Source organism: Hippoglossus stenolepis, chromosome 3 (assembly GCF_022539355.2).
Source record: "Hippoglossus stenolepis isolate QCI-W04-F060 chromosome 3, HSTE1.2, whole genome shotgun sequence".
Classification (NCBI taxonomy): Eukaryota; Metazoa; Chordata; class Actinopteri; order Pleuronectiformes; family Pleuronectidae; genus Hippoglossus; species Hippoglossus stenolepis.
The window spans coordinates 7,139,611-7,166,294 of NC_061485.1; the positions used below are offsets into that span (position 1 = coordinate 7,139,611).

Consider the following 26,684-nt stretch of genomic DNA (forward strand, 5'->3'; position numbering starts at 1 on the left):
ATAAACTCCTCATGAAAATGTTTACTGACGTCAAGTGAGAATTAGAGTCATTTACTTGTAGACTTCTATAGAAGCATCTTGTTGCAACCAGTGGAGTCGCCCTCTGCTGGTCATTTGAGAGAATACAGGCTTCAGGCATGTCCACATTGACCACATCGGACCGAGTAGTGACCCACCTCAGCCAAACAGGCGTTTTCGACCCGAACTACAGCGACAAGTGACCGACAGGTATTTGTTTTTTTTATGTCCAAACGCAACCAGTGTTTTTTTCCCCCAACTCCTGACTATCATGCAATTATTGTTACCATGGTTACAACTTGTAAATGACCTTTGGAAGACATTGTTTGGAGTAGATTGTTTTAATACAGGCAAAGTTTGAACCCAAACATCACAATGTGGTGCCGTCAACTTGAAATTCACTGCAGAAGAGGTTGAAGCACCATGTAAAGTAACCGAGTCCATAGAACTAGTATTTCAAAGTTAAATTGTTGCTGTAATTGTTGTTGAGTAATTGTTCAACTTCTGTCCAACCCTACACACGCGAGTAGTGGCCGAGTATGACAGGTATTTTGTTTTTCTGTCCTAATCCATCAGGATCAGGTCAGGTAGCTACGCTCTAGTCCACACTGGCTTCACTCTCCAGACCTATAAGGCCTACATCTATTTTAATAAACACTATGTTTGGAACTGTGTCTTTTTCCCATCTCCTCCTGCGTGTTCTTAAGGCTACATCCATACTGCTATACGTTTTGAAAATGGCGTAAAGACCCAAGCGGTTGCGAATGTCTACGTTAACGTCCCCAAACGTTTCTCTCTGGCCAGACTAAAACACAGATTCCAAACTTCTTCATTTTAGTGGCTCTAAAACTACGCAGTAGTGTGGGTGGCAGGCGCATCTGTAACAGAGTTTATGTGTTTTCAAACAATATGTAGTAGTATGGATGTGGCATAATTTTCCTCTCATTCTTCAGTCAGTCGGTTCTGTTCCCTCAGAAACATCTTCTCTTCTTTTACCTGACTGTCTGCATTCGCATTCGGATCCTAAAATAAAAATAAACAAGGTCCTGCTCTTTACGTCACAGCTTTGCCTGCACTTTCTCACCCTCACGTCAGAGGCTACGTGTCGAGTTCTGATCAGAGGCGAGAGTGTGAAACTGTCGATCTTGAGAAGTGCACGGGGGAGAAAAGTGGAAAATGTAGAAACGAGGGAGAACAAAGGGAAAACTGATACAAAGCAGAAGAAGAAAGGACCCTCTGCTTTCATCTCTTCACCCGCTGCCCCTCGACGCTCTTCCTCCGCTCCCCTCAGCCTCTTCTCTTCTGTGTGCGATTCCAGTGAATTACCAGTCCGGCCACGATTCTGGTCACAGCATATTACTTCACACTTTGTCTCACGCAACAGTCACTTGCTAGAACTGGCAGCCCGTCTGTGCATGCATCCTGTTCTGCAAACCTGCAGCAGAGGGCATTTCCAAACACTGCTCAGCGGCAGAAAGAAACACAAACCAACAGCACAATCTGGTTCATTTGCTGATAACAAAGTGAAGATTTGTTCTCTCTCTGTCACATATTTCCTCCAGCCCGGCACATGGTGTTTTAGAGGTGGAGCAGTTGAAATAGGATCATTTACAGTGTGGGTCTTTCTTTCACAGCACAGTCCATTATTTTATATGGCCGCTTTTATCTCACAACACATTGCCTATTAGCTGGGGAGAATCTGTGAGTCTGAGCAAACAGAGCAGCACCTCTATGAAACAGGCTGATGACCGGGATGAGGCGAGGAAACCTGTTCGTCTGATCTCTGCTGAATCCGGGAAATTTGACTGAATGAGGCTGTCAGGTTTTTTTTTTCCACATCATCCTCGGCTTTGTTACGTCTTTTCATATAATGCAGCCGGGACACAAAGAAAATATGATGTAAAATGCTGCTTCAAACCCAGAATTATACATTAAAATCTGCCGACAAAGAAATGTCTCACTGAGCTTGTTCTACCTGCAGGTTTTGGTGACACCTGGTGTAACTGTCCTATAGGAAGAATTAAAGTGGCAACGACAAAAAAATATCTGAAAAGCACAATAACTATTGTTATAAATCAACACTATGTAACTTTTACCAATCAACAGCGCCCTCTATAGCCACACATGGTTATTAATTCTGTCGGTATCCACGCGATAAAGTGGAGTCGATTGCATAATCCCACTGAACTGACACAACTGAACAGTAAATATTACCCATGATCCCCGGCTTCCTGAACCAACAGTGCTGCTGCTGTAACAAATCCACTAAACTCTATTTGGATTTCTTGATATTTTAAAAGTTTCCTCTGCGATTGTTGGAGATAAACGCTGGTTTAAAGTCTCAAGTTCCATCGAGCAGGAACAGACGTTCAGGGTGAGGAGCGGGAATCAAACCAATTCTGAAGCTGTAAAATTCTGCTTTTGGTTTTTTACGTTTGCAAAAATATCAACAGCTCAATTTATTTTTCTTGATTTACATGTTACCGTTTGCACAGTAGGTGCGAGTGACCAGCTGCTTCAGCATGCGCACAGCGAACCCACACTGCCCACATCCATAATGAAGGGCCAACGTGCAAATCAATCTTTATTTAGGAAGAGTCAATAGACAGAAAGATGAAGGCTGCCTGTCTGCCTGCCAATTCCACTGCTGATGTGCTCGGTGGCTCTCATCACAGAAGATGAATACATTTGTGTGGTTGTTGTTGTCCTTGTGTGTGTGTGTGTGTTCTTCAGAGAGAAAGTGACTCCAGGGTGAGTGGTCCGGTTTGAGGTTTAAATATTGGGTTTTAAGGTTCAATTTAAAATAAGGTACAAGGTAAAACATATTCTTGTTGATCATTTTAATTTGGGTCATTACTTGAAAAGGTTTTATGTTAAAAAAAACAAATGTCTTTCCTCATCCTGTCCATCGCTGCTGCTCCTCTTTTCAGCCTCTGTCTGAAACACTTGATGTACGGGCTGGACTTCTGACGAGGCTTTTTAAGTTTGCATAACTTTAACATACACAAAAAAAAACATAAAACACACTGGACAAAAGCTAAAGCATCACGTCTCCTTTAAGATTGAGGTTAAGTATTTAGTTCTGATGTGTTGATATGTCAATGTATTTTCCCAACGGGCAAAATGAAACAGAAGTGACAGAGAGAGAGAGAGAGAGAGAGTGTTTACGCCCTCATTGCATTGATTTGCAAGGCAGATAACAGAAATGCATCCAGTGAATGGGGGTAAATGCTAAGTTTGACTCAGGGAAAGATTTCAAATCACAGCGAGCGCACATTATCAGAATGTCATCATCTTGACACATGCCAGGGTGACACTGTACGATTTGTGAAGTCGCAAATCAAAGAGGGACGTGCGACAGTTCATCGTCTGCTGCAGAGAAGCTGTGGTGGATGTTGTTCGCATGCGAAGAGTGTGACGAAAACCGTTTTAATCAAGGTTATAAAAAAATACAGTCGCCTACGCTGCTGCATCTCACTCGGTGCGATCCTGTCGTTCGGTTATATTTCTATAATGTTGTCAAGGTTATCGTACTTATATGAATCTATATTTAATATATATATATGTACTCCAACAGTGATTAAATATACAACATCTTCTCCCTGTGTTTCAGAATAAAAGTCACAATAGATCCTTTCAGTCAGTAAAAGCACAGGTGTTGTTAACAATGGCTCTGTTCAGTTCAACATGACCGTGGGACAGCGTGGACGTCGCCAGGACCCACAAGCTGCAGCAGCTACATGGAATTCAGCCATTATTCATTTCATCATTTACTCTGCTGGGAAAAAACCAACAAAACTCCAGGTCGACCAGTTCCCATTGTTCTGCAGCCGGTGGGCATCACTCACATTAATGAGTTAGACGGAACCAAATGTCTGCAGTGACAAAAGACTGTATTCTTTATTATTACTCATATTGTCGTATAAACTGCAACTAATTAGCTTTCTTGTCATTTACTAATTAATTGGGCGAGTTATTTTGTCAATGATCATTGATCATTTGAAAAGAAAATCAAGTTCCCACTGACCTACAGTCCAAAAACCAAGGATATCAAGTTTACTATCATAGAAGGTCATGTTTTCTTTGTCATTTTTAAAAGTCTTTTGAAATCACAACCTTATTGTTCTCAACACGTGGCTTTAATTTTCTCTAGTTCAGTTTAGCCACTGATTGTTACATGATTCTGTGTATTTTCTTTGTTTTTCACCAGTTTGCTGTTTTTTAGTAAAGTTTCTTATTTTACGTGTCACTTGTACCTGGTTGTATTTATATTTGAAACTTTTACATCATCGCTGCCCATTTCAAACAAACAAAAGGTGTTTTAGTACGAAATGCTACTGATATAATAATGTTACACACATTTTCCTACGTGTGATGAGTTACAATAACAACCAACAGCTGAACTGAATGCTCCAGAGTGGAACTGTGCACCAGGCGACACACGGCAGGTGAAGCCTGTGCACAGCAGCAGCCAGGTGGCAGGTCGCTGTGCCACTGTGGACAGGTGACTGGCAGCCATCCACAGCAACACTTATCTCACCGGTTAAAAATAATGACAGTTAAGCTGTCCATTGCCATGTAGCCCACACATCACTCCGGGTGAAAGGTTCATTCTGGGGTCACATCTGATCCATTGTCTGCAACCTCATGGCCGCACAGAGCCAATAAAGAAGCTGATATTATTTTACTTTTAGGGGCCGAGCATGTGGTCGTATTTTTCTTACTTTAAAAGCACCTCCTGCTCCGTGGAACAAATAAACAAACACTGGTGTAGACAGCGCTTCTTCTCTCTCTGTTCCTACGGAGGCAGAGTTCTGGTTGCAGCTGCAGTTGTGTAAGTGTATGTGTCACCTAGCAACATTACCTATTCCCAGTATCACTGTAAGATGCTCCGTTTAAAAAGATAAATATAAAAACTGTATGAAAGTTAGAAGTATTATTACGATCGCCAAACTCACGAGTTGTGTAGTTTATAGATAAGGAGCTCCTGTACTCCAAGAAGAACGTTGCTTCATTTGATGAATATTACATATTTTCCTCTATAATTGCACTTAGGAAACTATAACAGGTAAAGAGACTGATTAAAAAAGATATAATCTAAATACTAATCTCCAATTTAGTCAATGTTTGCCTGTAACTATATGTAGACATAGACGTTGAAAATATTGTTTTTAAGCAAAATTGCCAGACGATTCATTTAGGAGTTCTCGTTTTCTTCTGCTCAGCTTGAATGGAGCACCAGAGCAGACGATCTACAGGGCCAGTGATCCAAAGTCCAAAAATAACCAATCTCCTCCATCACGCTCTTAACTTGATGGAATACGATGTTGAACATATGTTCTCATCTTGATTTTCTGGCAGCGGGAAGCTTCCAAATGGACACAAAGAATCCTGAAACCAAATCCACCGGTTAATCCTGTGTGCTGCCCACAGCTGCCTCCACAGCCTGCTGGGTCATAAGCTCCGATAAGAATCCACCATCTGTAGTCCGATCGCAGCTCAGCCCTGTCCGGCACCTGCAAACACAAATCAGCTGGGAAACACCGACTTCCCCGCAATCTTAATTTGAAACCAGTCAATCTGAGTGGGATGGGGCCTGGAGAGAGCTGCAGCAGTCAGAGGGAAGAGGGTCAAGGTCGGGCAGGAAAACAGCTGAAGCTTTATTCTAAATGTTTAATATCGGTTTATCAACCTCAAAATCCACTGTCCAATAAGATATGTCCTACATAAAGACGTAAGAAGTTCCAGGGTTTGGTTCACTGGCTTGAAAAAACAAAAACAGTATGATCCGCTGTATATTGTGGTGAGTCATGCTTAGTCATCCTTGGAATGATGATACTGGCCATGGAGAAAGTGCAGTAACATTTTAAGAAGTAGGTGCACACTGCGTTTTCAGTTGAGCTCTACAAATACAAGGATTATCCAGTAAAATTGGATTTGAACGAATAAACAATGCAGATAATACGTGCATTTATTTTTTACATAAAAAATATGTTCACTTTCTTAATTCAAGTTTTATACATTTGGCTTCATTTGTGTTTTTATCTATAGTTAAACCAAATGTGAAATAATAAGCGTCACTTACATATATCATGTAATAATATATATATATATATATATAATATATCTGTAGTGGCATCAGCCCCAAAGAATCTGTCTCAGTCCAGCTCTGCTTTTTGCTTTTCAGAAATAATGTTCTGATGGTTATTTGATCTTTAAAGATAAAATGATTATAATGTATACGTAACTTAATTGTATGGCAATAATTACATTGATTTTGCACCACAAAAAGTCAATAAGCAGTGGTAGAGTTGATTTCTCATCAGTTTATCGGTCGTGGTGCAGCCTTTACGCCAAAGGCATGTGTGAGTATAACATTTATCAGAAACCTACAAAGCCTCTTCTGGTGAATTCTCTTGGCCCCGGGCTAAACATGGATTTAACATGACAGCTGCACGTGCACCAGCTCAACAGATGCAGTGGTTTCTTCAGCAAACACCCGACAGCCACAGGTGCTGCAGGGAGAGTCGGGTTTTATCAGATCCTTTCTCTATTAATGGCAAAGTAACTTCTCCACTAAACCTTTGCAAGTGGGCTTCAGGCTCACCAGGCTCCCTGTGAAGGACCTCCGGGCTTCTTACATTAATAAAGAGATCTGAAGTGCCGTCACTTACTTTGTAGCTAAGGCCCAAACGAGCAATGGTTTCTGCGAGCATCAAGCAGACTGCAGACTAATGGGAAACAGAGATGCATATTGATCTGACACATTCTGGTAAGCCCATTTCCTGACAGACAGGTTTGACAGTGGATTTGTGATTATAGATCTGACAATACAGTCGTTCTCTCAATGAAACGGGGCTTTATATCCAGAAGAAACCTGCAGGGTGAACCCTTGTGTAAAAACAACAGAATGAAGGGACCAGCAGGTCTTCAGCGACATGTACATCACCCTGTAAGCCACCAGTCAATACTTCTATGTTCAAGGTTAATCTGAAGACTTTGGCGAGATCTGTCTCAATCTGTCTCAGCGTGAGTCCAGCCAATGAGCTTTCACTGCTGCTGCGAACACGGAGCTGAAAATGAGAAATGATGAAAAACACTTCGTATTTCTTGCTTTGCTTGCACCCATTGTACTAGAAGAAAAGCTGTAATTGGGTTTTGCTAATAAAACACAGCGTCGTCACCATAACGACCCAAAGTTGCTCCAATAAGACTGAACCTTGGAGACATTCTGGCACCTTTTTTTTCTCCTCGTTCATTTTTGACAAAAAAAAAGTCAAATGAAGCTCACCTGAACCTGAACTCAGAGCTGAATCTGAATTTGCCAATTTATCTTCACTGGAGCAGCTCCAAGGTTCTTTCAGTGGCATTACAGATTAAACCCTCGCTGAGGGCTCCAGCTCCAAAGATTCATAAATACTGAACAAAAAGAATATTTAGATCAGATACACTTGCTCTTTTCCTCCACCAAGAGCTCCCCCACACACACACACACACACACACACACACACACACACACACACACACACACACACACACACACACACACACACACACACACACACACACACACACACACACACACACACACACACACACACACACACACACACACACACACAGGGAGAGTCCGAGACAGTACAAGTACACATAAACCCCATAAGCTTTGCAGGTCCACTTAGAAGAGAGCAACTAATCCAATCAACTACAGCAGCTAATGCACAATGAAAGCAGAGTCATTTACTCTGAGATGCCAGTCGGCCACTTCCTGGGTGGACGAGGGAGAGAGGGAGAGGAGGAAGAGGAGGGGGAGAGAGAGACGTTGAGAGAAAGTTTGAGGATGAAGAGATCAGGACAGATCAGCCAGCGCCGGGCAGAGATCTATATCACACTCTTCTTTAGCTGCTTCCATTTGTCTTTTCACTCTGTTTGGTATCGACTTCAGCGCCGTCTTTCTCAATTTATCTTTCAGCAGCTCACAGGCGCTCTCCATCGTCTTACCTGCCTCACTCGCGGCTCAGCCTCTTCTCCTGAACAAGGTTTGGTGCTCAAACACGCAACCGCTCGCTCCGTGCGTCCGACTCTCCGTCCTCCAGCACCTGCTGTCGGAGATCAGCCTCTCCTCCTTTCACATGATGCTGAGAGCAGCCCTCCCTCCATCCTCCCTCTCCGTTCCACCCTCCCTCTCTCTCTCTTCCCTCTCTCTCTCTCTCTCTCTCTCACACACATGCGTGCATTCTCCTGGCTGCTCTTACTCCGAGTCGAGCACAAATGCACTCCTCTCTCTCTCCCCGACTCCTTCTGTCCCTCCCGATGTCTCCCCTTTGTTTGCTTTTCATCTCCACCTCCCCCAATTAGTTTTTCCCTCTTGATGTACGTATGACAGAGTGTTATCCATTCAAGCTGTGGGTGTTGCTCTGCGTTTCCATTTGCCTCAGTGAGTCGGCTCGTTAATAACAGACTCCGCACATTCAATGGGGCAAAATTCTGCAGGCGGATGGAGGCTTGAAAGCAATTTTTCGAGAGTCTCATTTGGGAGGTGACATCAGATCTCCCTGTCCTATTATCTGTCTCGTTTCTGACAGCTTGTTCCCACATCGTAAAACACCTCCTGCATAAAATAGCCCAACTATCCCTTTGTCCATTTGACACATTAGTGGCCGGCAGTCAGCTGAAAAGCTCTCAAATGCTGCACATTTTGCAGCAGGCTCACACATAATGGGGACGAGAACACATGCTCAGCCCAAAGAGGAATAAGCACAGGTCCGTGTTGTCCAATGTTTTGCTCAGTAATCCCATTTTCTCTATTTTCTTTTGTTGTTTTTTGGTGGGAGGCTAAATCCTCATACATAAAACAGCAGAAGATATCACTAAACATTACGAGGATAGAGACAACAAGAGATCTGCACAGTAGCCAGTAAATGGACTTCAATACATGCTGCCAGTTCATGTCCTGCAGGAAACATACAAAGATTTATAAATGCTAAATCACTCCAGTTGAATTTTTATGTAAATTATAGTAGTTAACAGTTGAGAAAAGTCTTATATCCCCACTCAGTGAGCACACACCTCCCCGAAAGAGACCACATTTCCACCAATTCTCACAAATGTTTAACTTTTTTCATCAATATCTATGAATTATTCTCTGAGAAATCAAAGAAAATGTTGAAAAATGTAACGTTAAATTGAGTAAAAAAAAATTAATACTGTATCTGCCCCCTGATCTGGATCCAAATTAAATTTGAATGGGTTCTTCCCTGACCCAAACTAGATCCTTCCACCAACAGACAGATGAAAACACAACCTTAATTGATGATTAAAACTGTGTCACATAAATCGTTTCTCTTTTACACAAGGCTATTCAACACGTATAGTCCTACATGATAAAACCAAAGATAAAAAAGATCTATACGTAATAAATCACACATCATCTTACCAATAATGATCCATCTTTTGAAAAAGAGTGTCAGAGAAGCTTGCTTTCCAAAATCTTATGCCAACCCTTCCTCCTCCTCCTCCTTTCCTCTGAAGCATTTCCTCTGATGACAGATTTAGCTGCTTGCTAAGGTTACGGTTGGAGATCCACCAGGAGTCCCGAGCTGCAGAAATCCTAATGGTGGTAGTGCCAATCGATAAACCAAGCTGCCGGCCCTGAGACAAACCCATAAGGGGATGTGGCGCGAGCCTTTTAGCGGCCTGTTGCCCAGTCCACACCCTGCTGTGGGTGTAATGTTACAGGTAGCCCAGAGCTGGGTTGGCGCACACGCACACACACACACACACACACACACACACACACACACACACACACACACACACACACACACACACACACACACACACACACACACACACACACACACACACACACACACACACACACACACACACACACACACACACACAACAATGAAAGGAGCACACAAAGCCTGTTTTCTTTACGTTTAACCACTCAGGAGGTTGGGTGACACTGGATAACCTGTGTTTGTGGTTTCCCAGCAGAGGTCCCAGGTAAGCTGCTCCTCACTCACCCGGGGGAGGACAGGAATCACCAGGAGAAAAATCTGAGCCCCACAACGAGGCCGAGAAGGAGCATGAAGAGTGCAGGTTAAATATGATCAACACCCTCTGCCTGTGACATGCCTCTGAGTCGCCAGTGGGCCGGAGGTGAAGATGAAACAGGATCTTTTCTCACACACACACACACACACACACACACACACACACACAGCAGAACAAATGGCAGAGTCGAGCCAAGTCAGGGGGAGGTCGACTAAACAGGTTCTTTTTCTTTTTTTCAAGTGAGTACACGGGAATTCAGGATTGTCAAGATAATTAGGTGGTGTGCACTTCTAAGAGCAAATGTATGTGGGTCATGCTGAGTCTCCTCTGACTCAGTTTCTTCCATTTCCATTTCTCATTTCATTAGTTCCATCCCCCCTCTCCGTCTCTCACTGTGACTGTCCGCCTCCCACTCTATCCACAGTCTTCTCCTGAGGCAGCTAAATTTATGTACACACCACTAAACTGCAGAGAATACCCCTTGAAAACAGCACTAGTAACACTTTCGTTTACAGGAGTTCTGTGCTCGTGACGCCCAGAACACCCACACCGCACGTGCTGAAGTCCCCCTCCTCTCAAACCCAATTTCCACTGGTGAAAAAACCCACTCACATCTGGGAATGGCCACAATCGGCGCTCACTCATGGGTCAAATAACTCTGCAGTAGATGAAGGCTTTAATCGGCAGTGATGGAAATATAACACCCAGGTGAACGCGCTAATTTCTCCTTCTTCATTTTGTGCCGACATTATGATGTGCATTGAACTTGTGGGCGTTGGTGCGTAAATAGCCATTAGCACTTGTTTTTACATTTTTAGAACAACACGCAAGAGCAAATTTTATTGTGCAAAATGCAAAACTGGCAAGACGGTGAGTTTTCTGATACGTTGAAAAGGCAAAACTCCTCTACTGGCAATGGGAAAGAAATCAATGACTTCTTTTAAGTGGGTTTATACCAGCATGTCTTAAACCTGCATACCTGCTAATTTGCTAAGTCATTGGTCAGTGCCAAAAAAGCAGAAATATTATACAACTTCATTATCTCCATGAATAACACGGTTTCTGTAACTGTGTGCATTTGTGTCATGGAAACAGAAACTGAATAAATGTTTTAAAAATAGTTTACATTCTGCCATTGCTTTTCCACTACTCTAATGATGGAGAGCTGGTTGCATTAATATTTAAATAAATGAGGCAATGTACCGACAATGGCGACGGAAAAGAAGACAGCATGCCTGCAAATATTAATGTAAACAATACAGGATGCACTTTGTTTGTAAATGGCTTTGCAAATCTTTTATGAGGATGTTCTCAAAACATTTGTCGGCCCTCGAGGATACACATCATTAATTTCAGTGAGAAACACTTAATATAAATATAACTTTTACTTGATTAAAAAATCCTGAGGGTACCATAAAGCAGGAAAAGCGGCATAAGATGAGTTTCTACTAAAAATGTAATTACCATGTGGATGCAGGACCTCTTCCCCCTCACGGCTTGAAAGGTGGGAGAGGAAGTTCTTCACCACAGCCACAGTGCTGTCAGCACTCCCAGAACCCCGCTGGCTCCCATAATTACCTTGCTTTCCGGTGGCCCTCTATTGATTTTGGCAGTGATAAAGCTGGACCCTAACTGGATGTGAAACCACAGGACAGCCAGTGGAGCAGGTAGCATATGGAAGACACGCTGTGGCTTGGCCAAGGTTCGGAAATACAGTGCCCTGATTTCTTGTCAGACTATCAAGTGTCGTCCTGAGCCGTTTCATTTGATACATGTTGAGCCACTACATCTCAATTTCCATGTAATAGACAACACTGATTAAAACTAGTTTCAGTCTACATATCATCCTTTGTGAGGCCACTTCGACCTCTGACCACCCAAACCTAATCAGACAATCAAAGTGAACATCTGTGCTAAATTTGGAAGAATTCCCTGCAGGTCTTCCTGAGATATCATGTCCACAAGGCAACAAATGTGTTTGTGAGGTCACAGAATCCTTTGCCTGTGAGCACTAAATTCTAATCACTACATACTTGAGTCAAACTGAGTGTTTGTACCAAATATGAAGAAATTCTGGTGTTCTTGAGATATCGTGTTCACAAGAATATAAACAGATGGACGAACAAACAATCTGAAAACATGATGCCTCCGGCTACTGGCTGTTCCCGACATGGAGGCTGCAGATAGCTGCATAAATGGACCTTCTCATATCCACCCATTGATTCTCTGTATGGTGCATTTTGAGCATCAGAAGAAGCAGACTTGGAATGTATCCCAGCATGCAATTCACTTCCATTTCATATAGTGCCAAATTACAAAGACTGTTATCTGAAGGCACTTTACAGAGTAAGGTTGAGACCTTACAGTGTTACAGAGAGAGACCCAGCAGTTCTCACAATTAGCAAGTACAAGGGGATGGAACCTGGAGCAGAACAGGACTGAGGGTGAGCTGCAGTTCACCGGTTAGGTTGACAGGAGATAATTGGGGTATCAGAGAGGGAGAGAGAGAAGACAGAGACCAGGAACAGTTGTGTAACTATATTGAGAAGACTACACACAGGTTACACAGGCTTGTATTGACAAACACAATCGCATTCAAACCTATGGGAAAAAGTGTCCAAATTGCCTGATCGTGCATGTTTTTGTAGAAAATACTTCCCGAACCACAGTTAACTGCACTAAAATTATCATAATTTTACAGTTTAATGATGTCTGCTGGCTGTGCTGCACATATAAACTAGCATAGGCAGGATTCAATCCAATGTTATATTATTTCTGTATGTGTACTAGTCTTAGAGAACCCTGTATCTTTCCAATTAGGTAAAGCAAGATACACTTTCCCAAAAATAGATGGCTCAAAATTAAACTCCTGACGATATGTCCTGGATCGACTGGATGTAAGTGCAGTGAGCTGCAGTGTCTCTCAGTGATTAGAGTCATTATGTGGACATGCGGGGCTGTCAGCTGCTGCGGCAGTGAGGAACACACAGACACACACACAGACACAAACACACTGAAAAAGAGAAAACGCAGTAAACAACCCAACTAACCTCAGGCAGAGAATGAGGCTGAGAAAGTGAAAATGCCGATATACAAATGAAGAATAACCCATAAGGGCTTAGTTTTTTTTGGACCCAAAAGCTGACATGGACACAGCCAGTGAAGCTGAATTAAAAAAGGAGTTCATGAAAAGAATAGCTAAGGACGGATAAGTGAGGGTTCGGGCTGGCAGGCTGAGTTGGGGATTGGAATGGTGCAGTTTGGCAGGTGGCTGAATGGTTTGGCGTGGTGAGTGGGGTTTGTGGCATTGTGTAATGAATGGCGTGGCCGGACAGGCGCTGGCGTCTTGGTGCACAGGAGATTACAGGTCAGTGAGAGGAGGAACACGAAGAATGAACTTCACATTAAGAAAGCGCTGAGCAGCTGAGGAAGTAGATACCACTGAGCAGGCTTACGAGTCTGGTGTCGGGGGTGGACGGATAGTCGGGGTGTTTGAGCTGAGATTGATGAGGTGTGGAGTGGAGCCAGGTAAGCCACACCCACGACACAGAAACACATAAACGCCATAGACGTTACTACGAAAATGGTTGTTTTGTGCCAGAAACCTGTATTCTGTTGAATGACCAGTAGAGGGCGACACCACTAGTTGCATAAAGTAGTCAACTTCTATGGACGTCTATGAAGTGAAGTTTCAACAATGGCCGAACTCCTTGAGGAGAGACTTTGTGAGTTGCTAAGTTACTACAGGGATATATATGATGCTACTTTATATGGGAACAGGGACAAACAGCTGCTCTGCCCCTTTGTTAAGAGACATTATCACAGTCTCCTCTACTGTCGTTTTTCAGAAATTCTCGACTCTGCGATGTCCCCTATATTGGATGTATTCCGTTAAATGAATGTGGGCAGTGATGGTTTCATGGTTTGCAACAGACATATCTCTTTGCATTTGGGCATTGATTGATGTACTCCTCCACATGTGGCTGCTTCTGGCTTCAAAAAAGCAAGATGGCCCGGGCGGAAATGCCAAACTGTTCCACCTGCACGTCTTTGGACTGTGGCAGGAAGGAGACAACCCATGTAGACAGTGGAAGAAGATGTTAACTCCACACAGAGAGGCCCTGGCTGAACTGAGTGAACCCCGTGAGGCGACGGTGCTAACCACTGCGCCACCGTTCCGCTCCTTACACACAGACAGACGAGAGGAAACGCAGGGAAACCAAAAAATAAAACAACAAGTCGTGACTGGAGCCGTGACACAGCAGCTGGATATGAAACTCTGGTATATGACGTGGGAATGTTGGACCATAAAACCGGCGTACATGCTTCAAAATTGATTTGACTGTCATTTACGGTCTCGAAAACTGTAGAGTGCGTTTATGGTTCTGTGGGAAATCGAGAAGAACTCAAACCATTTGCCGCTACCGACTACACACCGAGTGTTTATGAGTCATGCTGGAATTTTCTATTAGGAATCGCAGCATGAAAAATAACATCGTCTTCGACATTGTCCAGACAAAAGAACGTCAACTGCAGTCGGATATATTTAGAAATAGGTTTCTGACGACACTGGCTGCATTTCTGTCATCAAACAACTATTGGTATGAATCATGAACAATGGAACACAATGCCTGAGTGAAGCAGCTGAAACACTGACGCATAATTTCCCCCCCACCCCCGTTCAAGCTCTCCTGCTTTCTCTATTCCCACTCAGTGAGGTATATGTACAGTGTGTAAATGAAGTGTCTCCTGAACTGAGATGTAATAGGGCTTGATTACATGGATTCGACCTCCTGATAATGTCAAATGGCTCCATTAGCAGGCAACATTACTCCCTCAATACGTCTGAGCTTTGCAATTAATTAGCGGAATACGTCTAAACTAGCTGAGGAGGCCAATGAAGCACAACAGGGGAGGAATGTTGTAATTGCGGTTTTAAATCATCTGTAGGGAAATGGAGATTGGACAAAAAAAAAAAACTTCATTCGAACGCAGTAGCACATCGATGTCACAGTGTCTGAAAGCTGAGCATTATAGCCTTTGATAAAAAGTATGACAAGAGGGCGGACACTACTTCAGAAAGATTCTAGCCTGCGTTCCTCTTTTCTCATCCACCGCGGCAGCTGCACTCGAGCATGTATCTGACTGAACAGGTGCGTTGACTAACAGGCGAACCCCATCTGCTGAAATAACCTCCATCATCACCGTGCGGCTCCCACACTGTGTCCTCTGCACAACCCTTTGCAGGCAGACCACGTTGCGGCTGCACCGGGGGTCACAATGTTGTGCCCCGGTGAACCCACTGAGGGTTAGGGTTAGCAGATACACCAGTTTGGGTCACAGCAGGGGTCTCTTCTCTGCCTGGTAATGATGCGGCAGCAATAGCTAACAGTCAGTGCGTCAACATAGAAAACAGCCGGAGCCGCTTTTGCTTTTATATCCAAGATGAAACTCAGCTGGTTTGACTTTGTGAAAAAAGTAAGCAAAAAGGAGTTTGGAACAGATTGTGTTCTGTTTTCAATGTAAGTCTCTAATCAGTTAAATATATATTAATATGTATAAGCACAAGAAGAGAGAATGGGTTGAGGTGGGAGCAGCTTAAGAAACGTAGTCTACTCCTGCCTTTCACCAGCTCTTCCTGGAGAATCCCATGGTTCCTTTGAACGTGATGGAGCACTATCTCTACTCCAAGCTCCCTTTAGATGTCAGAATGCTGTACCCGCTAACTGATAAGCTCAGCCACCCCACAGAGAAAACTCATATTTACTCCTCGTGTTCACAATCTGATTCTTTACCCAAAGCTCACGACTACAATCGATCGTTAAATCGATATCTTTGCCTTCCAGGTCCCTCCTCACCACAACGGTCCAGTGAAAGGATTGCTAACGCTGCACTAATCGGCCTGTTGATCTCACACTCCATTATGTGAGTGAGATACTTTAACTCCTTCAGGTCACCCTCACTACACATCTGGGTTTGACAGGTCTGTCCAGCTGTTGGTGATCAGTTGGTGCCCCAACCCTATTCAAAGCCTTGGGTGTTCCGGTACCTGATAACTTATTAACCACCCTATGCACAAAAATTGTTGTTTGTTGTGGCCAATCCATGATGAGTGTAATAATAAAGACCTGGTTCAGATCAGGCAGGTCATTTCCACCAATTATCTCAGGTTTCTCATTCACTGCCCACATGAGCAGTGGAGTTTCCCAGGGGGAGAACCTAGTCCCCAGTCAGTGACCTTTTGAAGAACCTCTCCAGTTGCTCCAAACTACCTCGGTATGAACAACAGCCAGTGGAACAGAGGCACCTCTTTCGCCCTCAGGGGATAAATCAAAAACAGCACCGCTCAGCTGGGACTAGTGAGTGTGCCGAGGTCCAATAAAGGTGGCAAGAAAAACAGGCTTTTATATATATGATCTACTGTGTTCTATAAATTACTGTACATTAAACTGTGCAAATCTGCTGACACATTCTTTAGTTTTGCCTTCGTGTAATGTGATTTATACGTTTCATAGGACTTGTTCAAACATGTCCACGTATTTACATCCTCTAAAATAAATCACAACTGACGGTCAAGATATTAAAAATACGTATAAAATAATAGAGCACTGAATATTTTTAAATTTCATTATGATGAGACTTGGGAGCTGAGTTGAAAAATGTGATCACTTACTCCTAGAGTGAACTGTGATGTACTCACGTGGTGAAAGTATTGGACTAATACTTTGTGATACGAGTACAAAGAACGTGGCTTATCAAGCAGTGGGGGACAGAGGGGGAATTAGGTTGTGGAAGCTGACCTGAATGAAATCTAGTCCTGCAGGCGCCATGGTTCTTAATAGTGTGTATTGAAGAAAGGATGAAGCCAGGGGGAGGCTGAAATGATCTGTGCAGAGCAACAGATGAACCAGTCAAGACATAAACAGTCTAATCGAGGTGCTCAGAAACACAAAATGGTTCCACCCCAGTATAATGGTGAGCGGCAGACGATGGGCTTAAAGATTTACGCAGCTTCATTAAGGGATGGTGCCAAATTACAATGAGGAACTCTGGACACATTGTCACGTTTGAAGAATTATTTCCCGTTATGCGAGGAATCCATAATAAAAACTATACTTTCCACCCACCACGCCATATGCCAATACCGTAGCGTGGTGGTAGTGCTCAGTTGGTGTGGGTGGGTTTAATTGCACACTGTCTCTTTACTAAAATTGATGATTCTGGCATCAGGGGTGTGCTGTCACGCCGAGACTGTCCAGGAATGGTTCGATTCACATCACGATAAATTCACTCTTTCCTGGCAATCACACTCTCAGTTCAATTGAACATCTGTGAAATGTGAGGACATCAGGAAGCAATGAGGGGGGCGTGCAACACAACATTAGAAAGACAGAACTCATGTCTTGTTCAGAATGTCCAATACAGCAAATGTTCAAATGGTTTATTTGTCCCCACGACAGCGAAGCCGTACCCTGACTCAGTGGGCGAGCTTTGTTTAGTTTTTTTCATTCTTCTACAGTATTTTCTCTTCCTCCTCACGACACCGACGCCGTACTAGGAGGAAAAATGGCCGTTAACAGCGATCCGAAGTGGCACATGTCCACAATTAAAGCCTCTTTTGCTCGCTCCTTCTCATCGTCCAGCACTGAGGAGCACTTCATTACCACCCAGCTCCTCGTGTCAGTCCGAGGGTCGTCGAGTAAGTGGCTGCAAGGCGACAGATGTGTGCATATACTTTACATAATATATCAAACCTCAAACAAGGGCTCGGAAGGGGTGTCCCTAACCAAACACGTTCATTAAAACTAATTTTTATAAATAATTCATAGATTGCCGACTTGCTGCATCACTGGACATACAGTAATGCAAAATGCCATTTGAATGATTTTCCCCATTAGAGCAGAATTAAGTTGTGAAGGGGAAAAAAAAAATGTCCACATCCGGAATAACAGTTCCTGCAGAAATGCCACGACATTTATTCTGGCCTCCTTACCGCAGCACGGCAGGAGCTTTAGACTGAGGAGATAAGCACCACCATTATCGAGAGCAATCAAGTTAATGAGTGTTTAATTGGGAACACGTCGCTGGGAACGATTCAGCACAGAAACCTAAGTATGTTCTCACTTTGCCTAAGGAGCACTGTCTTACCCTAGTGATTCAGGGTTATTTAAGGTACAACAACACAAAGAGAAAGCTCCTGTGTGCCAGGGTGAGATGGAGGAGACTCACTACCAATGAGAGAAAAGTGTGAGTGCTTTGTGTTCACACACACACACACCACACACACCACACACAGTATTTAATGACAGACACTGAAGGTCTGCATCCTTTCGAGGACACAAAGGCGTCGTGATCTCCGTCGACCGAGGTGTCTGCAAAAGCTGTGCCAAAATCAAATGGTCTGGTTTAAGCAGAATCTTGTATTTGGTTAACCACTTTGTCCCATTCTTAGCATTCTGCCTTTAACAGCAATACGAATTCTGTATAAACCTCCCTTTACGCTGAATTATTTTCAAACATTTCCTGCACTACCCAATGTCGGAATCCTTTCGCAGGAATTATAGCCACATTTCGACCGTTTAACGTTTGGCATTATTTTGTCGAGTTGGACGTATAGCTACTAGCTCACAGCAGGCCTACGTTACGTGCTGGTTGTTGCCTGTAATCAGTACATAGGTATTATCACAACCACACTTAGGAGGAATGCGTGAATTGAGTCAAAGCGAGTGCGGTATAGCGAGCACGGTGTTATTCCTAACTTTCCTATGGACAAAAATTAGACATTAGCTTATAAACCTTCTTGGAGCATGATCCAATAATATATGATCCAACTTTATATGGAACAAAACCTACTTGATTCAGAGAAAAAATTACCTCCTCAAGAATTCCCTCCTGGGGCCCAAAGCAAATGAATTATTAAACAGTAGGTATGCTGTGGGTAGCTAAGCTGTTTAACGTCAGTGCAGCCTGAGACTGATTGAATACACAATCGGTCTAATGACTCAGTGATTATTATCAGGGAGCTGTACTGTGGATAACTATCGACTGCTCAAACCAACCTAGAGGCACCATTAACATGCAACACAGGCCCGTTTGCAACAGAAACCAAACCCTAATAATGAAATTCAGTGGGTGTGTGAGCAGTGTATTCTCCTCTGTGCAGCCTGAGTACCCTTGCACCTCCAATTTCCTCTATCCGCTGAACCCTCTCATTGTCCTTTCCAGACTCATTATGACTCAGTTTTTTACGTGTCTGTGGCCCATTTGATGCAGAATGATGAGGCAACTGCTACTTTTTTTTCCCCAGTCGCTGGAATTCTGGCAGAGAACCGTGCAAACAAAAAGACAAAAAAATCTATAATCTAATACGTAATTAGTCTTCACTTCTCCGTTCGCTTTTCATTCGTTCGTCTCATTCAACCCAGTGAAAGACGAAACCCAAACCTCAGCCCCCTGCAAAACAGACAAACTCTGACAATCACCGCTGATAATTAGATTAGATAACCAGTGTTCATAAAGACATCTGCTGTCTTGAATCCTCCTGTAGTTAGTGTTACTGACGGCTATTCATTCTGAGCCTTTTTATGGAATACCAACCATTAGTGTGACATGATTTATATATAATGTGTTTTCTTTATCACTTTGTAAACACGTATCCTAGGTTATTTTACTTATATATATTTATTATGATATACATCAAATGTGTTGATTAACATGGATTGTGGGCATTTAAGATGGCAACCTAAAATCTTTTTTAGATGGGTGCTTAGTCTCCTTTTCCAACTGCCTCGACTCCATACAACACAAACATGAACTTAAATATAAAAGGTCACAACTCACAGCACCACAAACAAAGACTTGTGGATTCATTACAGAACTGGATTACAAATGAACTATTGTAAATATCTATGTATGCGCAAGTTGTAATATTAATGTTTGTGTCTCAAAGCCGTATTACATACAGTACATACTTGTGCTCTCTGTCTCTCGACCAAGTATTCAAAGCATAAATTGTAAATAAAGATGGACAACGTGTTTTTCCACTTCCTCCCTACAAAAATGAAGCCAAAATAACAGATACGGGTGCCGCCATCTTGCACTTCTGACGTCATTTGGAGCCATAGTCTGGGAGATAGTTATCACCGAGTGGAGCCACGGTATCAAGGTCCTGCCGATACATGGGCTCGACCAATCGCAAGTCAATCTCACTTGTCAATCACATGTATATGCCTCAACCAATCTCACGGGAAAGGTAAACGCTTGGACAAGCATCAGTGTGATTAAACCTAAATGACAGAAACCAAAGTGAACTTGGACTTTTGGCTTTTCAGTTTGGCCCTTGTTCCATTGACCAGCACAGAGGAGGCAGGATTTATGACCTGTACTGCAGCCAGCTCCCCGGGGAGGCAGTCAGGATCAATCTGCTTCACTTTTTGGAAGCCGTCATGTCGTCAATCCTTATATACAGTCTATAATTTACGACCACACATTCGCTTCACTTCCCCGATCTCTGTCCTTTCGACTGCAGATGTACAACACCATAAGAACAGACAGGCTTTTCTGAGTGACAACATTATTTCCTGCACAATTTAAATTCTTGTTAGGCGCCGGGAATAAGTCAGAGTTGAGATAAGGAGGAGGGAAAGTCTGCTTATAGTTTTCACTGTTGTAAAATTACAGGACTTATCAGCCTTCATAACTGTGTCTATATTCAGGTCACACCACCGAGTTAGGACCTGAATGCTGAGCACGAATCTGGTTGGAACAGAGGGATCATATGAATACCAACTAACTGAGTAGAGATAGTCCGTGATGGTCTGGTCATGTTTCATTCTGTCTTCAGATGATTAAAGTTGGATGTATAATAAAGTGTAAACTGCTTCAGCAGCTTTGTTGCACGGATCTCAAGGGCTTCAATAGGTGGAAACACAACTCATGTTCAAGTGAATGAAGTCAAGCATTAAAACAAATCTCGGTGATGCATAATGTTGTATTTCAATCAGAGCAGGACTCACCATACGGTTCTGGTCCTGGAGAAGTTCTTGTCGACCCTGCAGATAAACAAATAAAAGCAGATTAATAATGATTCTCATCTGGTGTGTCACTGAAAGATGATAATTAGCGTCATTTAATCCATAAATCATTGAGTCCAAGTGACAAATGCAAAGATTTGAAGAAGTACCTTAAAACAGACTTGAGATATCACGTTCGCCAAAAACATGTTTTGTGAGACGTTTGACGCCCAAATTCAAATGTTTTAATCTGTGAGTCTAAATGAAAATATGTACAACATTTGCAAGGATTCTCTTTAGGCGTTCTTAAGATATCACAAGGCAAGCAAGGGTTTGGTGAGGTCACAGTTTTCTTGACCATTGACCACCAAAACCTAATCGGTTCATCCTTGAGTCCAAGCAGTTTGCCAGATGGGTGTTCCTGATAGACTCCGTTCGAAACAACATAAGCTCACTGTGACCTTTAACCTTTGACTCTCAAAATCTGATCAGTTCATCTGTGCTTACAACTCAACATTTGTCCCAAATTTGAAGAATTTCCCTCAAGGAATTCTTGAGATATCGTGTTCACAAGATATATATATATCAAACGTCAACATATTTTAACCTTGTTAAAATCAAATGGGGAACTTACACTTCAATCAGACACAGAACAACATCAGCATTCATCTTAAGGGAGGTTCTGTCTGTTTCTGTTCACCTGATGAATGTAGGATTTCATTTACTCTCCTGTTAGTTCTTCTTTAGTCTCCATCCACCAACTACAGATGAAAATATCTGTCTCTTCAGATGTTAAGTGCTACACTTCAGCATGTTCACCATCCACTCGGTGTGTCCACAGTTTGGTGCCGAGCAGGAATCGTACAGTGAGTTTTGTTATCTTGTCGCCTGCTCTGGCTTGAAGAGAAAAGTGCAGAGACCCAATGAAAATACTGAAGTTACCATGAAAGCTGCTGTGAACCTCCATAGAGTTGAGTGGAAAGGCAGAGACGGGTAATAATTATTTTGGGTTTGTCACAACTTCCCTCTTTCAAGTGATAATTCATGTGATGATTTAATTAACTGCTTAAACAGATACTTTGGTTAGTGCAAGTTATGTTTTTATCAATAAACACCACAGTGTGCCTCCATGAAGCCAGATGACTTCATATATGTATGAGAACATACAAGTCTGCCTCACTCTTATTTTGTAATCTATCTCCAAACATTTGTGCAATAAATAACTTATATTAACCAATTACACTTTGTGAAATGTTCCCCTTCCTCACACGAGCTAATGACGGTAACAATTACCAATTAACTTTGAATAAACAGGCGACCAGCGCTCTGTAGCAGCGGCGGCGGGGAACTCATCAACGTCGATCACAACAACATCGCATCCACAACAACGGGTGTGATCACGACAACAGATTCTGCAGTCGATGGGTCTGCGTACTGAGTCGTGCTTCACCGAACTATGAAAAAAAAAAACAGGTGAACAGATCTTTGTGCAGCAGCGGCCACTGCACCAGTAATAAAACTAGTAATAAAAATGGGAAGCGAGTATATAAAACTGACACGGCAGCGTGCAGGGTGTAGGAATTATGATTTGTTGTTGTTGTTAAGTGGAAAAATGTTGATAAGCTGCGAGTGTTATCGGTAGAATGAACTGCCTGAGGGGAAACAAAGGGTGCGTCTGTTTTTCTCAGTCTGTGCATCACATTTACAGAGTGGTAGGAGTTGTGCGGCGCTCACTTTCCATTTGCTCTGCATACAAATGATACAGGAAACAGATAATTCTCCCACCTGGATCAATCTTTCCAGCAGCCTCTGCTTGAGTGGACGCTGGTTGGGGACAATCAATCTACTGATAATCAGGGCTCATCCCTTTTACCTCCGGGCTAAGCCAATCAAATGAAAACTGCTAGCATTTGATGACACAAACACACAAGCCTCACTAGAAGAACAAAATGAAAATAACACAGAGATAATTAAAGCCATTCTTCTCCCGTTAGTGGATAAAGAGAGAAAAGGCAACTGAAGTTTGTTTCAACTACGACGTGCAAAGTGTCAGAGACTCAATTTGGACCATCCCTCATCCCTACACCAAGATTTTTCAAGAATTAAAATTTTAATTTCCAATGAGACTTGTCCATGAAGCAAGTTAATGGCCTCAAAAACAATATACTTACCTGTCATTTGTCCACAGCTTATCGATTATTCATTTTCCTCACAAGGTCTCATGAAAAACATTTCAAAATGATGAATGAGATTGTCAAAAAAAAAAAAAAGTGAAAAACCTACTTACTGTAAGATTTACCCACGGAGAGTAGGGATGCATTCAAAGGCTGCACTTGATTTCCCCTCACCTGCATAAAATATTCATAGAACGACGTCTTATTCAGTTTTACCATAATTGATTTATGCCAAAGAGGGCTCGGGATGTATAAGAGCAGAGTGCACAGTCTGACACCATCTGTGTTTTTCTTCTTCTTAAGGAGCAGCTTAAAACCTGCTTTTAGATTAAATATCGTCTCTACACATATTATAAAAATTTAATGAAATATAGACACACGTTCCTGCTGCAGACACTGCAGTACAAGTAGAAATGCTGATTATGCAGTAAAGGTCCTGCACTGAAAAAGTAAAAAAGTTGAAATGTATTTAAAATATCCAGAAACTGCCCCTGTGATTAATATACTGTTATATTATGATAGATGGATGGATTGATAATTGGATGGATGGATGGATGTGTAGGTCGGTCAATTGATAGTTAGATGGATGAATAGAAAGCTAGATATAATTCAAAGAACAATTGCAGAAAAGGTTATTTTTGTATTTCAAAAAGTATGAAAGTTGGCGAATGAAAAACCAATGAACACATAAATGTCCTGGATGAGCTCAACAGTTTGATTTGTAAGTTTCCATCTTCCACATCCTCTAATTAAGGTTTAATTTAGTTTTACACGTCTCTTAAAAGGGCAAAGGATCAATCGCCAGTAGCATGCCCACACCACCGGGTGGCAGGATAGAGCCTGGGTTGGTTTGACCTGGTGTGACCTCTGATCTGTCTCTGTCTTCACTGTCTCCCACTTTACAGCTCAGCCCAATACCATCTCCATCCGTGGCTCTGGCTCTGTGTCGTTACCCCCCCCCGGCTCTGTTCTCTCTCATGTCTCTCTCCAGTGTTTCAGCGTGTTGTCACAATATTAAATAAAGTTGTACAAGAGCGGATGGGGGTGATGTAAGGAATTGAAACAGTATCACTGCTTTAGTGTGTCTCACATCAAACGCATTGTTTTCACCAAACTCTTGTGATGCCCACTCGCAGCGCAGCGGCTCTGTCATCACACACAACTCACCTTTTGTATTTGAAATGGAAACACTGACATTCTGCGAGTCGCTGCTGAGGGCGCTGCTCTTTAGCCGTGTTTGTTGCCCCGTGTGTTGAGAATGGAAATATTTGTTTGCCAGTCAGCGATACAGTTGGTGATTACCCCCCCCCGCTGACACAGGCAACACACTGTTTTGGTGTTAACAGAACGCGAGTGAGAAACAGACCATCACATAAACAGCAACGCCTCCATCCACGGTGGAGGCACATGTCACTCACTGACACAAGGACACGAGGACACAGGGCGAAGGAAAACAGGCCGGGTTATTATGGCTGTAAGTCATAAGGTGCAGGTCAAGGTTTTTAAATGATTGCTTAAGATTTAATTTAGGGCTGTGGCCAAAAATAGATCAGTCAATATCAATGATTATTGGGATAAATGTCCCATTAAACACATTTTGAGTGTAACGGTTGATTTTTGCTCTTGAGTGAAGTTTGTGGCTTTAAACTCTTCTTCATGAGCAGACAACATTCTAGTTGATATTGATTTATGGCCCAACTCTATTTTAATTTCTTTTGATTATTTAGTCTATAAGATGTCAGAAAATAGTAAAAAAAAACAAAAGCTGATGGTAGAACCCAAGGTCATATTCAGTTTTATATAAAACAATGACAAGCAGTAAATTCTCACCATTGACAAACTGGAAAATTTACAGAAACGTTTAAGCATATTTTCAAAGCTTCCAAATTCATGTCTCATGAAAACATAACCATATTTTAAAGGTGTCAAATGTCTGTGAGCTGAATAATTCCCAGCAGGTCTAATAAATCTAATAAATAATTCGATTTTATATGATCTGAAATATTCTCATTAGGATGGATATCACATTTTACTCTAATAAACTATTTTCTCTCTGGCAGGAAAAGAGATGAAAGTGGGTTCATCCATTCAGAAAGAAATCTCTATGAATTGTGTTAAGTGTGAGAGATCAATATGAGATGCGGCTCCGTGCATTCATCAATCTTTCTTTGGGTGTAATGACGAGGAAACGTAAACCACTCAGAACAAGATTGTCTGCTAATTATCCCACGTCGCCACTTTCTCCTCGGCTATTGATCTGCTCAGGCTGGTGTGAACTGTTTATCTCAGTCTTTGTTTCAACATGTACAGTAGAGGAAAGGTGGGAACGACACACTTTCTTTCCCAGACTCTCGCACCAGCTGCTTTATCTACAGCGACGGCAGTGAACCAGAACTTTACAGGCTAATCTAATTTTCAGGGGTGCAGTCGAACTTTTGGAATAATTGGACTGAATTGAATCCAGCTTTAGTAGAAGTGACAAGAAAAGCCCTGAAGGGGGAAACGGCAGCTTTTGGCTGTTCGCTGGGTAAAGATGCCGGTTTGGCAGCGTCCTGATGATGCAAACAAACATTTTAATCTTCTCCAAATGATGTGAATCACTAAGAAGTCACCAGAATAAGATCATTAATATGATATTTGTACAACATAATTGCCTTTTACACAGAATTAGTGTGGAGGTAAATAAGAGACATCAAATTAAACTACATTTGTCTCAATTTGCTTCTTACGATGATATTTCACATAAAACAATTCTGTATTTGTACTTTTCCTCATTGTTTTAAAGCTGATGTCATGAAGTCAGGATTTAACAATCAGAATCTGATCATTTATTACTGTCAATAAATTCGGATCAAATCCACCTACACAAGTCTCAAGTCATGAATATTTAATGTTTTAGAGAAATACTTTAAAGCCATGAACTTGAAAATCTGCAATATAAGACTTTTTGGCAGAGAAATCAAGCTGTGAAGAAATTGACACATCATCAACTTGTAAATTGGTTCAGCAGTTAGAGAGTATTATCAGTCTGAACATTGTTATTAACTTGGAGCCACATTTCTGGCATTATGTTATTTTACGTCCATTATTTCCCCAATTGTCATTTTTATATTTCAAAAGTTCATTCGATGTGGGAGGAAGGGTTCATAATCCAACTGTATTGACCAGTTAATATTAAAAATAAACAGTCGATAAGAGCATCAGGCCATCTGAAGTAGTTTTCCTCGTGATCCAGTAGCTTCAACTATTCCCTGTGCTCTTCACCCTTCAGTAAAGTAAGCCAGTAATGCAACACTGTTTTGCTACGAACATGGAGAGAACGCTGGCAAGTAAAGCTGTGACGACACCAAATCATCTGAGAAGAGGAGTGTGCATGTTTTGGTTCTATGTCGGACAAAGGTGAGACTATTTATGGACG

The 26,684-nt window shown here is 42.3% G+C and overlaps 1 protein-coding gene across 7 annotated transcripts in view; it reads right to left on the reverse strand.

Annotated features, from left to right (window-relative positions):
• The window catches only part of rap1gapb (RAP1 GTPase activating protein b), a 100,706-nt gene that overhangs the window by 35,900 nt on the left and 38,122 nt on the right, over window positions 1–26,684 (reverse strand). For 3 of the 7 annotated variants that reach the window (XM_035153104.2, XM_035153097.2, XM_035153105.2), the window contains exon 2: window positions 21,096–21,131. In XM_035153104.2, coding sequence (XP_035008995.1) covers window positions 21,096–21,098 — 3 coding nt within the window. In that variant the 5' untranslated portion in view covers window positions 21,099–21,131. Of the gene's footprint in view, window positions 1–8,019; window positions 9,054–9,454; window positions 9,612–21,095; window positions 21,132–26,684 lie in introns of those variants that run through there. The other 4 variants (XM_035153108.2, XM_035153106.2, XM_035153092.2 and 1 more) reach the window with 3 other exon arrangements.